Source organism: Polychytrium aggregatum, assembly GCF_025602895.1.
Source record: "Polychytrium aggregatum strain JEL109 chromosome Unknown BJ171scaffold_25, whole genome shotgun sequence".
In the NCBI taxonomy this organism is placed as follows: Eukaryota; Fungi; Chytridiomycota; class Chytridiomycetes; order Polychytriales; genus Polychytrium; species Polychytrium aggregatum.
In genome coordinates this window covers 25,310-39,311 of record NW_026516227.1, presented here as the reverse complement: position 1 = coordinate 39,311, position 14,002 = coordinate 25,310, and the positions used below count along the sequence as shown (strand labels likewise).

The 14,002-nt window shown below is 50.8% G+C and overlaps 1 protein-coding gene across 1 annotated transcript; it reads left to right on the top strand.

Annotated features, from left to right (window-relative positions):
* Positions 1-362: 362 nt before the first annotated feature.
* Positions 363-13,785, top strand: BJ171DRAFT_624220 (uncharacterized protein; the record flags this gene model as incomplete). Its single annotated transcript, XM_053115473.1, is given in 38 exon segments — positions 363-405; positions 520-761; positions 843-902; positions 1,282-1,758; positions 1,914-3,905; positions 4,069-4,265; positions 4,444-4,607; positions 4,808-4,966; positions 5,080-5,768; positions 5,787-5,834; positions 5,951-6,432; positions 6,577-6,661; positions 6,822-7,322; positions 7,406-7,498; positions 7,596-7,640; positions 7,708-8,110; positions 8,178-8,263; positions 8,347-8,548; positions 8,758-8,976; positions 9,098-9,163; positions 9,237-9,271; positions 9,429-9,526; positions 9,672-10,021; positions 10,099-10,169; positions 10,323-10,395; positions 10,476-10,618; positions 10,686-10,839; positions 10,939-11,163; positions 11,302-11,370; positions 11,453-11,566; positions 11,725-11,795; positions 11,897-12,076; positions 12,186-12,422; positions 12,526-12,648; positions 12,765-12,937; positions 13,337-13,423; positions 13,499-13,581; positions 13,673-13,785. Coding segments are annotated over 38 exon segments (8,652 nt in total), but the record flags the coding sequence as incomplete, so codon positions are not given.
* Between the last annotated feature and the right edge of the window lie 217 nt (positions 13,786-14,002).

The following is a 14,002-nucleotide window of genomic DNA, read 5'->3' as shown; positions in this document are numbered from 1 at the left end:
CCACTCAAACCGCAGATATTGATGGAGCACTGTGCTTATCCAGGACTCAACCAAACTCGCACAAGAAGAGTTTTCCGAGAGCAACAGCTTCGAGCTGGTGCTGGAGATAGTGCAGAGCTATTGTCGTCAGCCGATCGGCTACTGGGTGAGCACAACGGTGTCGATATGTTAGTTTGACTTCCAAGCTGCCAGATGAACGGCGCCTACTTGGGTACATGTCGGGTCGGGGTTTTGTACTCACCATCATGATTCGTTCTCGGAAGGCGGTACTTCCAAAGGGCGTTTCAATCGTCACGATCCTTGAAGATTTGCTCTTTCTTGGAGTCGACGATCTAACACAGGACATGTCATATGAGGATTCTCCGTTTCAGCATTTTGATTTCAGAATCCCGCCATCGGGGAATGGTGAGCATCGTGATGGGTCAGACTCGCAGACATGACTGGGCAAGCCCATCTGTGATCATATTCTACACAAGCTGGAGCTCATGAAAGCACCAAAAAACTAACCATTTCGAACAGGCCCACGAATCAACAGTCTCTGCGCGATGCAGACAATCCGCAGTATATACTCGGGGCTTGTGTCTGAATCGGCTCCAAGGGGCGACCTATCACATGACACAGTGGACTACCTTCAGAGCCGTATGACGAGGTCTCTATATGATGTCTTCAAGGCAAATCCAGTCAATTACTTTATCAGTGAAAAGGCAAACCTCGTGTTTTCCATGATCGAGAATTTGGAAACAATGAAGGAATCGACCCAAGTAGGCATCTTGCTCGTGGCTGAATGATTGAAGGGGCGGGTTCATTGATGCTCAAGACGGTCTTTGTTTCAATCGGCACAGGAATCGGTCATGGATATTTTATTTTATGTCATGACAGATCTAAACTATGTGCCTTTCAAGGTGAGCGCCCCCAGGGCGTCTGGTATTGGCTGTCGATGTGCCATTGAATGGATCATATAAATGATTGCGGCGACATCCGTGTGGCTTGGGTCTGACTTTGAATTCCCTGATACATCCGAACTTTTAGGAGCTGGCTGTTCTTTGCGTGTTCTTCCAGGGTATGCCACAAATACTGGTATCAAAGCGGAGGGGGGGGGAGATCTTCGCAAGGCGTTGAGAATGGCTGAGTGTAACTTCAAAGAGCGACCGCATGGGCAAAGCTGCTGTCCGGCGCCTTACCGGATTGAAAAATATTCCTGTTGTGCATTTTTTCGCATTTGAGCCAAAGCCAACTTCATCGTCCGATATTTCAATGTCCAACGCGCTTCACTAACGTGAGCAATTACTTGCATCACAACTGTGGTGCGATGCCGCAGGGAACTCTCCTTCATCGACAATCACCATCGTATGCAATTTGTGCATCAAATTGCTTTCAACTTCGAAGCGGTTTCATGATGTCTTCCGCGACGTTGGCTTCTTGACAATGTTCAATGGAATGCTCCAGGATTTCGCCGGTATTGTTCCAGAGTATACCCCTGCCGAATCAAGGTCGGGATCAACGGAAAACCTTCAGAAAATGCCGGTTGATCCAAGAGAAATCGCCACCCTCCTCTCAGTTCAACCCAGTTTCAAGCCCCAAAAAAGATTCATTCTCTCGCAAGCCATCGTAGAGAATTTCACGCAAATGATGACTGTCCTATCCAAGCTGCTGGATCACCCAGGGAATGCATCAGTCTTTCGACGTACTTACAAGACAGCTCTGTTCGATTTGATGAAGCGACGGGCCCTTAGACCTGGGCTGCTGTTGGTGGTCAATGTAAGTGCTGCAGTCAACTGGATTGATGGATGTGATATCGCCGACTTGATCATGGCCTCGGCATCATTGTTACTGTCGGTCTGTTCGAGAAGTATCTTGTATTTTCCATACTCATGCCCGCTCTCCCGATGACTGGTCCCCCTTGCATGCCTCAGCAACTGTTGCATGACTCTGTGAGCTCAGGCATGAAGGAGTTCCCGGAGATTGTTCGTCTACTCGAGATTCTTCATTCAGCGCCTAAACACGACCTGGCTCTGAAGCTCGACATACTCGCCGTAATTGAAGATGCAGTCAATGCTTCCGAGCCTGCTCAGGCCGCCTTTCGCGAGAGCGGCGGATTTGTCGCCATCATCTCAACGCTCCTCGGAATGGAGGGCATCTTTATCGAATCTACACATGTGTCCCCAAGCCTCGGCGAATCGCAAACTTGCGATATGCTTCTGGAGTCCATGATATCGGTGCTCATCTGCGCCATCCGAAATAATGACATGAATCGCGATGCCGTTTCCTCCCAGATTGGGTACAACTCGATCGAAGATGCGATGCGCATCACAGGTGTTTTCGAGAGTCCTAGTTGCCCACTCGCTATCGGCGGTCTCTTCGCTCTCGCGATGGAGAACAAGCAGGCCTTCAGCATGCTTTCCAATGTAGAGGCACTGTCCCCAACGTCTGGAAAAATGGAGAAACCACCCACGTATCTGCCCAAGGAGGCCCTTGATCTTCTCTCAAACGGCGGCCCGGCGATTTGCAACCCCATGGTCATGAAAAACATCATCAATGTTGTTGAATGCATGGGTTCCAAGAGCCAAGGCCTCTCTTTGGCTGTCCTGGAGTTTATACAGCGACTTGCATGGTCCAGTCGATTCAATCAAATGAAGCTGAACCAAGCTGGGCTCGTCGAGACTCTCCTGGACTGGATCATGGGTCGGGATGGAAGCCCCGTTCGCTCTCTTATGTCGGGCGAGAGTCCTTGCGAAGGAAAAACAATTGCAGAAGATACTTCTGAAGCCAGCATATCGGCGCCCGAAGCTATTGTCATCAACATCCTTAAGCGGCTCATGGAAGTCCGCATCTCCAGCGATGCCTTCCGCAGTTTGTTTCGAACCCTATCACCAACAGCAAGCGCCACTCAAAAAAAAGTGGTTCTGTTGGATTTGCTGCTTTCCGCCTCCATTTCTGGCATCTCCCCGCCGTACGTCAACTTTGATAACTGTGTACATGAAGCCTGCGCTGTGGTAGTTCCAGATTTCGGTCGGCCATTTCCACCCGCGCTCGGATACACCTTTTCAACGTGGCTGAGACTCGAAAAAACCGGGCACCTGATGGAGATTCCAATCATGACCATCCTAGACGACGAACGCAAGACTCGCTTTGAATTTTCAATAGAATGCACAAGCATGCGATTCAAGCTTCTGACGTACAAGTCCTGTGTGCGCTTCGAGGTACCGAAAATCGAGCGAGGCCGATGGTACCACATTACAATCATCCACCAGAAGCCGTTGATGTCAAATTCAAGTCTCGAGTTTTTCATCAACGGCGAGCTGCTGGAAATGACAAAGTGCGGCTATCTGGGCCATCCTGGATCAGTCAATCGAGTCCAGACAGTGCTCGGATTCTGGGGTCCTGTGAGCGGGTCGTCGCCCACAGGTGCTGTTTGGAGCCTTGGTCCAACATACTTTATCGAAGAAGTTCTTCTTTCAGAGTCCGAAGTCCGTGCCATCTTTAACATTGGGCACGAGTACTATGGCAACTTTCAGGGTATGCTTGAAAAATACCAGATCAACAGCATCAATCCCGTCAGCCTCGATACCAAAGCCACTTCGACACTATCGTCCATACTGATGTCTGGAAGCAAGCCTCTCTCGCCGCTCGGCATTGCCGAGGACAAAATTCTGATTGCTTTCTGTGCCAACAACTATGCCGTCCTTCGCCAAAACAACCCGTCCTTTGAGATCCATCCAAACGCGGGACAAAACGACGTGGCGAGCTTTTTCTACAACGGAGCTTCGCCCAAGCTCGCCATCAATCCTTCGAGCGTGCTCACGGTCCACGGCAAAGTCACAGTGGTTTGCGGCCAACAAATATTAGACAGTATATGGAAGCTGGGTGGGTGTTCGATACTGCTCAAATTGATTGAAACAAGCCAGGTACGTACTCTAGAGGCATAAATCCTATCGAAAGTATAAGCGAAGGGGTGGCGCAATCAATATGTATCTACTTATCGAGGGGGCCACGAAACATATGCTCGGGTCACGGCCTTTTTACTGTAGAAGCCGTATTCTCACACAATCGTCTCACGTTTGGACTCAGACTGAACATGAAATGTTTTTAAGCACATGCATCCTGGTCCAATGTGTAAAGCACAGCTGGAGGAACAGCGACGAGATGGAACGAAACGCATTTTATGAAACCCTGGCGCATCTGGTCAAGAAAAACTCTTCTGTGCTCAGCGCCCGCTGTGTTGAGACACTGATGATGATGCTTGGAAGATGCAAAGGCGATGAAGGGTGTGTGATTGATTGTACCTTCGCAAGTGAGGCGATTCAAGATCACGAGCTCTACGTGGCCGTCGATAGAAATGCTCGAAGCAGCTGATGAGCGAAAATAGGTGCTTCCAAAGCCATAATCGCTATGACACAGGATTCATCCGTTACTGAGACCAACGAACTTGCTTTGGATCGACAGGATGGCGATTCTCACGAACACCACAGCCTGCAAGCATCTGCTCTTGGATCCAGAGATGTGGAGAATATCCGCTCAAGCGCAAACGGTTTTTATCAAGCAACTCACGGATTTTGTGAAAAATAGCAAATACAAAGACAGAAACATCAAGAGCCTGAACGATATAGGTGATTTGCAGCACGCCACAGTTGCTTCATGACTATACACAGAGGGCTCCATCCTAGCTGTTCCTGTAGTTTTTGAGACGCTGGTCATTATAAATGATGGCGGTGGTTAGCAGGATGCTATGTATCACAGACCATGACAGGAGAGCTTGCCGATTGCACGTTGGAGCCGACGCTTCTTATCTGACTGAATCCGATAACAGCAATTGTCAAGCGACTGCTCATGGCACTACGGGCGCAGATCATACTGCCGGAGCTCATCCCGGGTCTCTTTGAGGTCATGCCTTTGCTCGTGAAAGCTCGCTTTACAATCGATATCGCCCGCAGTATCTGCATCTTTTTGATGTCCACGATCAGGAAAGGTACGTGAGCATTTAGTAACTCAGGACAGTCACCGGTATACAAGCCGGGGGGGGGTTGCAAAACATTGGGTACATGCGCTTGTCGACGGAGGCTGACGCACCAGTCCCCACAGACGATACAAAGTCGCTCGCCGAGCCTGAATTCCGGGGTCGAAAGCCTTCACTTCTGTCAAACAGCTTGCGCATAAACATGAAGAAGCTTTCTCCCAGCACAAACTTTGTGATAACCGATGCAGCCAGGTGGAAGAAGCAGCCCACATATTCGGCGCTGATCCGAACGACTCTGCTGAAGATGCTCCTTGATATACTCTGCGACAACCGCGGCCCCGTCAACTACGCGCTCAAGTTCACGGAATTCATCACAAGCGGTTGGATCATGTTGTTTTTTGACCGTCATCTAGACCCGTACACGATCGTTCTTTCGATCAGGATTTTTGCCAAAATTCTTCAGACACAGGATTCCGCCCATGCACCAAGAATGAAAGAAAACTTTACAATTCTTTCAAAGCTGCTGCTACCATTCTACCACGTCATTCAAATCTACCCCTCGCTGCTTGCCATTCTGACTGGAACCGAAATAGGAATCGTTCCGCTTGACAGCGGCTATGATCTACCATCACTCATTGCCCTCTATAAACCAACGGATCTTGCTCGGAAGCGACTCACCTGTCCCGAGGTCATCAAAGTTCTGATGAGCATCCTGAGACGATCGATAATGGTACTGACGACCATGAAGCCGAGTTTGACACCGCGCTTTACGATGTTCGATCAAGCATCTCGAGATCAACGTCATCTGGCGTCAGTTGCCACAGGTTTGTAGGACGGTGACAGCGTCTTTGCTCACAGCACAGGCCTTGAGTCGAGCACAGTCGCATCGGTTTGTTGCTTCATAGAGGATAAACGAGCGGATGTTTTGGGGCTGCCTCCTAAAAAAACCTACACGCCTTGCTTTCTCTGCCGATCTAACCAGAGCTTGACTCCGAGAGCGAACTCGGCATGCTCAGTCGTGTGATTCAAACTACGTTTGAACTTCTGGCGTATCTATACGTGAGATCCGACGATATCAAAGAAGCTCTTTGTCGCGCCGAAGTCATTGACGACATCGTCCGCGCCCTATTTCCGCTTGTGTCAACGTCCGAGACCCTCAACATCAATGAGGAGCTCGGAGTTGGCACACCCGATACTGAAGAGTCGCCGTCAGCACTCGGTGGCGAAGCATCCTTTATCAATCCGCTGACGTTCCTGTCGGCGCCGGTAGGCAACATAGGAACGGGAAATATTGGGAGCCCCATGTACGCTATTGGGGGACTCCCACCTCATCTCAAGACTGGCTATGCCGTCAGCATCGCGTCGCCGACGCCGACCACAGCGACCCTGTATGAAATGAAGAGTGTATCATCAAAGAAGCCAAGGTACACGAGATCGTGCGAGCGGCTTGCAAGTTCTACCGAATCAATTGTTTCGCTGTGGTACTGACATCCGCGTTCCCATTCACGTCGATAATGAAAATACTTCCTCAGTCCGCTTTCGATTGAGCTTGCCAAGTCTGTCCCAGAGAGCGCCCCAGCTGTTCCGGCACTCACGAACGAGATACATCCTCTCGCTACAAGCATCCTCGCTTTCATAGTCACAACTTGCGTTGATGGCATCATCGGGACCTGGAAGCCTCTCCAAGCGCTTGAAATCTTCATCCGGGTAATGATATTTGGCTCGACAAGTTAAATGGGGGGATCGGAGGCACGAACAAGATCGCCAGCCCGCTCCCTCGCCGCGATTGGCCACAGCCGATAAAAAATAGAGCAACCTACATCGGGATCGGCGGCCACATGCTAATAATCATTCTGCGGGTCCACAGTCCATTCCCCCCTCCACCATCGAAGCGCAAATGCAGTTTATTGAATTCGGAATATTGCACATGCTGAGAAAAATCACCGCGTCAATCACCGAGCGCAAGCATCTCGTTACTGACGCCAGATTTCTACCAAATCTGGTCAAGTTTTGCGAAATATGTGTTGACCGCACCTATCAAAATGCTTTAGTCAACATCACATCCGAGCTCCACGACTTTATTTGTCTGATTCTGGAACCCGCCATCGACACGAATGCTGCGGAGCAGAATGTGTCGTCGCTTATTCGATCGCTTAATCGAATAACCTTGTATGAGTTTGAAACCTGCTCCAAACGCCAAGACTATGGAGAGAACACTGTTGTTGACTTTTTGACAAAGTGCCTGTTCCACCAGCGCCTGATTATGTGCGAGGAAAACACAGACACGGAGTTCTTCAAGTCTTTGGTGCACTATCTATACAATAACCTCTTCTCCGAAAGCCAGTCGATCAAATCCGCATCGTTGAGCGTACGATTCTCCTGATTTGCAGCACACGAGTGTGATTGATAATGCACGGACTCTGTATCTGACCTACTTCCACACACATACAGATCTGGAAACTCCTGCTATTGCAAAAATCGGAAGTTATATACCAGACCTTGAGAGGAGGAGGGTCTTCGGAGAACAGGTGGGCTTGTTATCGAGTTGATTTTATGATGCGGTGCTTCGCCAAACAGTCGATGCTGAGCTGTCAAACCCAACAGCAAAACCAAGGGTGCTGTTTCTCCAGGAACATCTCAGAAGCACTTTGATCTTGTCAACGGATTCTCAAAGCTTCTGGAAAAGGTAACTGTATATCCTGCACTGCTTCACCTCCAACACCCCAATGCTGACGGCCATCACTCGGACTCAGGACACACAATCATTCATAAGCTGGATCGAGGAGGCGAGAGAAGAGCTCGATGCCTCACTGAACGAAAACTCGACCAGAATTCTTACCGGGCGGCTGGCCATGGAGTTCAAGGTGGCCGCCGAGATTACCAAGGTGATGCGAACCAAGCGGATTGCAAAGTTGACCAAGCTCAAAAAATCCGAACACGCCGAGAACGACCTCTTCCGTAAATTTCTCACCAAAACAAGAGCCGGGATCATAGATGTGCAGCAAATCGAGCTCAGCAAGTTTACGAGGCTATTGCAGGACTATGCTGCCGGGCAGATATTCGTCCAGAACGACTGGAGCAAGGCCACGACCGAGCTGACGCGGGAACGCGCGCTGTGGGGACCCACAACCGACGACGGCGCCCGCTGGAAACTTGGTATGTGCTGTGATTGCGGCAACCAGCATGCAGGACAATGCTTATTCCTTGAATGACTGCCATCCAGATTTCACAGAAGGGAGATCTCGAATGAGAAAAAAATTACGCAGAAACCTCGATCCACCAGTGCAATACGTATCCAAGTCTCAAAAGGTCGGCCGGAATCTTGTTTCCGTGACGCACTCGACAAGGAGCGACTGGATCGCAATACTGACTTGGTTATCGACATCAAACAGTTGGCCATGTCTAGTACCTCTGCCGAGGCTTCCTCTCCAAGCCCGCTTATGATCACTGAGGATGCTGCATCTCCAAAACCTCCGACTGACGCCGACGAAGGCGAGCTTTCCAACAGCGAGCTTGCCTCGATTGAAGGAGCATCGACAACCGACGGCGATATGACCCCAGGACCCACCGACAAACATGATCAGAGGCCAGGAAGTGAGTACAGCTAGGGGAAACATCGATTTGCAGCCGCCACATCATTTTACACCGCTAACGTGGCTCCGCTACAGAGAAACTTGGTCTCAAGCTCACGACAGCCGGAATAGCAAAGTTGGAAGGTAGCCCGCGGTTGCACTCTGGTGGATTAGCGCAGATGGAAAGCAGCAGACAATAATGCGCCGGATTTGCCCTTCTCCCACACACAGACGAGTCATCTCCTGAACAAGACACACCATCATCGGAGGGCGATATGGAGACCCACGAAGCACCAGACGACGACAGTCAAGCCATCGAAACAGAGAAATCAGATGCAGCAGACTCAGAGGAAGAAAAAAACCGGCATATACTGCGGCTGTTGGATCCTGAGGACAGTCTTATATCCGAGAGTTTCAACACAGCGCGAGTTCTTGGCCTTGATGTTTGTGGTGAGCGAGGACACTCGGGATGCAGGCGCATAGACCACACGTCTGGGCGAGACTTTGCTTCTTTGGATATCAAGGGCTAACAAACGTTGATTTGGAACCTGCTTTGCCAACGCGGATCCAGAGGGCGTGCTATTACTCGGCGGCTTCACCATCTATCTTGTCGACAACTATTTCCGAAGATCGGACGGTAACTTTCGTTTTTCCCGCCGAGTTATATTCGACAGGACCAAATACTAACCAAATGTGTATTTTACTGCCAGGCGAGCTTGTCGATATCGACAGCATCCCGCAATCGGTTCGTTGAGTTTTGATTGGCAGAAAGCAGCGCGCCACTCGGCTGTTCATGACGCAGCCTACACGAGTTGACGGTGGCGATATAGCAGAGTCGGTGTCTCCAAGACAATGCTGAGTTCGAAGCTGACTTGATCGGTTGCTTGGATCAATTTAACCAGGACCGAAACATTTACAATGCTACGCTGAATGTCCAAGGCCAAAGGAAGGGACCTACGTCCTCGCCCACAGATGAGACACGATTCTCATGCCGAAAGTGGTGCGTGGCATTTGGCTCATATTAGATTATATAGCAGCATCATTGGCATGTTCCGCATTCGGTAGACTGCCAGCGCAAGCGCAACAGTTGTATCGGTCATGGAAATCGCTGACTACAACTCTTCGATATCGATGATGGCGATCAGGACTTTCGAAGATATCCGCGAAATCCACAAACGGCAATTCCTCTTTCGGAATGTTGCCCTGGAGATTTTTCTGTCAGACGGGCGCAACTTTTTATTGACCTTCTGGGATCACAAAACGCGAGAGCAGATCTACGGCCGGCTGCAAAGCAAGGCTTCTCTGATTACAGATGCAAACCAGACCATCACAGGCGTTCACTCCGCTGGAGCCATAGGCGCGCCCGAGTCTGTGAGCTCCAAACTCTTGTCGAACGTCATCTTTGGCGGAAGTCCGCTTTCCGAGCTCACCCAAAAGTGGTGTGCACGCGAAATCAGCAATTTTTCGTATTTGATGCATCTGAATACGCTCGCAGGTATCTCCTGTATGCTGAACATGCGATAGAGACGGTTTGTGCCTGCGTGTCTAACGTCAATATTTGCCATCTGGTAGGACGCTCATACAACGATCTCACTCAGTATCCCGTCTTCCCGTGGATATTGTCCGATTACGAGTCGGCTGATGTACGTTGCAGACAGGCACCTGATACCTTGAAGATCAAACATCTCTCTCCCACAGGTCGGAGTGGCTGAGTAGTATTATAGCCGAATGGCCCTTTCGGTCTCCAGCACTTTTGCTCATCTAACTCGGAATCCTCCTTGACGAAATGCCGTCAGCTTGACCTGACAAACCCTGCCGTGTATCGAGACCTCTCCAAGCCGATGGGCGCCCAAGGCTCCGAGAGGGCCGGTAAGTTTGACAAGCCGCAGCCCGAAGGAAACAAATGAGATGAGCTGATACAGCTCCTCTTCTTTTCAATCAATATCCAGAAAAAATGATCGAGCGATACAAGCTTTGGGATGATCCAGCTTTGCCAGCTTGCCACTACGGCGTTCACTACAGCTCATCCATGATCGTATGCTCATATTTGATGCGCATGGAGCCGTTCACACAGCAGTACCTCAAGCTTCAGGTGAGTTTTATCGCTGGTTATAGAGGCTCGTCCAGCTCTGCCCATCTAATCTTTGTTTGTTCGAAAGGGCGGCCATTTCGACCACCCCGACAGACTCTTCCATTCAATCGGCAAATCATGGCAAAGTGCCTCTCGACTCAACACCACGGATGTGCGGGAGCTGATCCCGGAGTTTTTTTACCTTCCAAATTTTTTGACAAACGAGAATCGCTTTGACTTTGGTAGGATTCGATGAGCCAATCGTGCGATTCGTGGTTGAACGCACCCTATGCGGCACAGATGCGCTGACGTGGACGTCCCTTCCAATCGCAAATGAAAAGGTACCAAGCAATCCGGTGAAATCATCGATGACGTCGTGTTGCCACCATGGGCGAAAGGAAGCCCGGCCTTGTTCATCGAGCGGCATCGTGAGGCGCTCGAGAGCGAATATGTGAGCCAAAACCTGCACAGGTGGATCGACCTCGTCTTTGGCTATAAGCAGACCGGAGACGAGGCTGTCAAGGCCGTGAATGTGTTCCACTATCTGTCCTACGAAGGTGCTGTTGGTAAGTCGTGCATACGAGATGGTTTTGATGGCGGAGGTTCTAAGCACTCGGAAACGAGCTCCGCACACCAAGTCCATAAGAATGGTACTTGTGTGATGAATATCCAGCTCGTTAGGCTAACACACAGCGCCTCGCAAGACATTGACGCCATAAAGGATCCTGTCGAGAAGCAAGCCACGATCTCGATAATACATAACTTTGGCCAGAGTAAGTTTGTCGACTGAGAGGTGGCCGGTAGAGCCCATCCCGTGGAAGAACCAACACGCCCTTCCACCAACTGCTTTTGCAGCGCCGCGGCAACTCTTCCGAAAGCCTCACCCCGTGCGCCAGGCTGAAAGTGAAACAGTATATCGGCTTGCACAACACGCCCAATATCTGATCTCGTCCATCCAGCCGGTGCGATGTATGTATCCTGACTTGTCATCAAGCTTCATTGATATAAGCCGCTCGACAGACACTACGTTGTTTGTCCGTGGTGTGGACCGCAGTATTCCTCCAGCTAGCTCGGTCTCAGTCATCTATCTAACCTCTTTGCTTCGTGAATTATCTTGCACACACTAGCCTTTCAAAACCAAGCGATAAGCGACATAAAGCTGCAAGGAGACCGCGTGTATGCCCTTGCTGGATCCAAGGTAGGTGATCGCCATAGCACAATCACAAGCTTTCTAAGCTCCGTTGGCCCATTTATTTATCCCACACGGCTTCTCTCTATCCTTGTCGTGATTGAAGCCAGATCTTTGTCTTGCCCAACTGCTCCAAATATGTGGAGTGGGGCCATCTCGACGATAGCATACGGCTGTGCCAAGTGGATAGCGGAAAAGTGCTGGCAGTATTCGAGAACCTGCACATTGGTGCAATCACATGTGCAATATTCTCCAGCGGCGATACGCTCATCACAGGCGGGGAAGACATGGTAAGCAACTAGGCGTGGCCCTCAGTCGACGGGAGAGGATGGACAATGCCCGTCTCGGATCAGTCCTACTCGAGATCCCTGGAAACTAAGTTGCCGCCCGACTGTCCAGACGATTTGCTCGTGGCGCCTTGTGCAAGGAAAACGACCAGATCTGTATCTGGAAACATGCGTTCGAGGCCACACCAGCACTGTGCTTTGTCTCGCGGTGTCAAAATCATTCAGCATCCTCGTCAGCGGCGGAGACGATCGACTGGCGATTATATGGGATCTCAACCGAATGGAGTATGTGCGAACCCTGGCTGGACACGAGGGACCCGTAACCAGCGTTGCGATCAACGACGCGACGGTAGGCAATTCGTGTGGAGATGCCTCCGACACCGCGGGTTTCTCCGGCTCCTCAAGCCCGGACCCATTCAAAATCCCTCATCTACACCGCTATGATGACATAGGGCGATATCGCAACATGTTCAGGAACTGTTGTTCGGATTTGGACAGTGAACGGGGAGTTGATGCTGGCAAAGATGGCCTCATCATCGATTGCGGATCCCATTACAGCCGTGGCAATTTACGAGGTATGTACAGCCAAAGGGCGATAGATCGTCAGACGGCCCCGATTCTGTGGACCCCTGCTGATCATCCCGCCGCTCCGTTGCCCTGGTTGACTCTGGGCTTGGCTATTGCTGATCAGCCCAAACAAGGGGAGCTCTCGTCAACATCACTTGTATTCACGGGCCACCGTAAAGGTATTTTGCAGCACCGGGCTGAGTGTAGGTCTCGGTGCGATCCGCCGCTAATTCGAGCGCTCTGGATAGGACGGCTCAAAGTATGGTGCCGGAAATGGAACGAACCGACATCCAGGCTGTCAATGACCTCTCCTAGCGAGGCATCTCCTCGAAGCCCTTTGTTTCCGGGTACGAGAACGGCAACCGCATACCGCTCTTGATTCGATTTGTACCACTCTCGGCTCCGACGCGCCCGATTGCTGGAGTTGACGAATGTCATGCCCTCGGCGATTACAGCATCTGCGCTTGATTTAGCGCTCCTGAAGACCTTGGAGACGCCTTTCGATCCGACCGCCATCCTCTCCATCGTCCTCGCCCCGTACGTACATCGCGTTCTTCTCTCCCTGCGCTTCTGGACTCATTCATCTGGACCGGGGGAGACGCCTGCCTCTATATGAGGTCACCTCCATCGCCAGATCACAGCATCGCTCATGTTTCCACGAACCGAGACGAGGGGTGCCGTGAGTTTCGCTTCGAGTATTAACGCGTTTCCTCATATTCGACTGCAAAGAAACAACCGCTTCCTTGCCACCGGCGATGCAGCTGGAAAAATCCACACGTGGATGTAAGTTGTGGCAAATCGGTGCTCGCTCGATCTGTCCTATTGCGATACACGACGCCAACCCAGTTTATCCCCCAGTCTTCCAGACGGCAGCGGAACCGAAGTTCACTTTGTCTATTCGGACAGCTGCATGAGATGCGCCACAAAGTTCTCCGTTCTTGGTGAGCACTGATCAAGTCGGTCGCACCGAGATCATGTCGAGGCTCTGGTGCTTCCAGCACGATCACTGATTTTCTAGCGACTCCGACACAGATCGAAAACTCAACTGCCGAGCGTGCGGAGGAGTTTTTTGCATCGACTGCATTGAAGCGCAAGAAAAGGCCCAGCGGCTTTGTGCCGCATGTAATAGCAAGGTACGATACTTATTGCGGCAATATGCGGTTGCTCAGAAGCTGTCATATCACAGCGGGCACAATTGTCCTCAGCAGATACAGCTCGTTTTTGGGGGGGGGTGATACAGCCATCCAAGCAAAGACAGCCATGGCAGCGGATGAACGCCTGCACTAATGATGTCTATCAATGTGGACGGTTGTGTGTGTGTCTCAGGCCCGAGCGGCTCCCCTTGCGACCGAAAATGGTTCC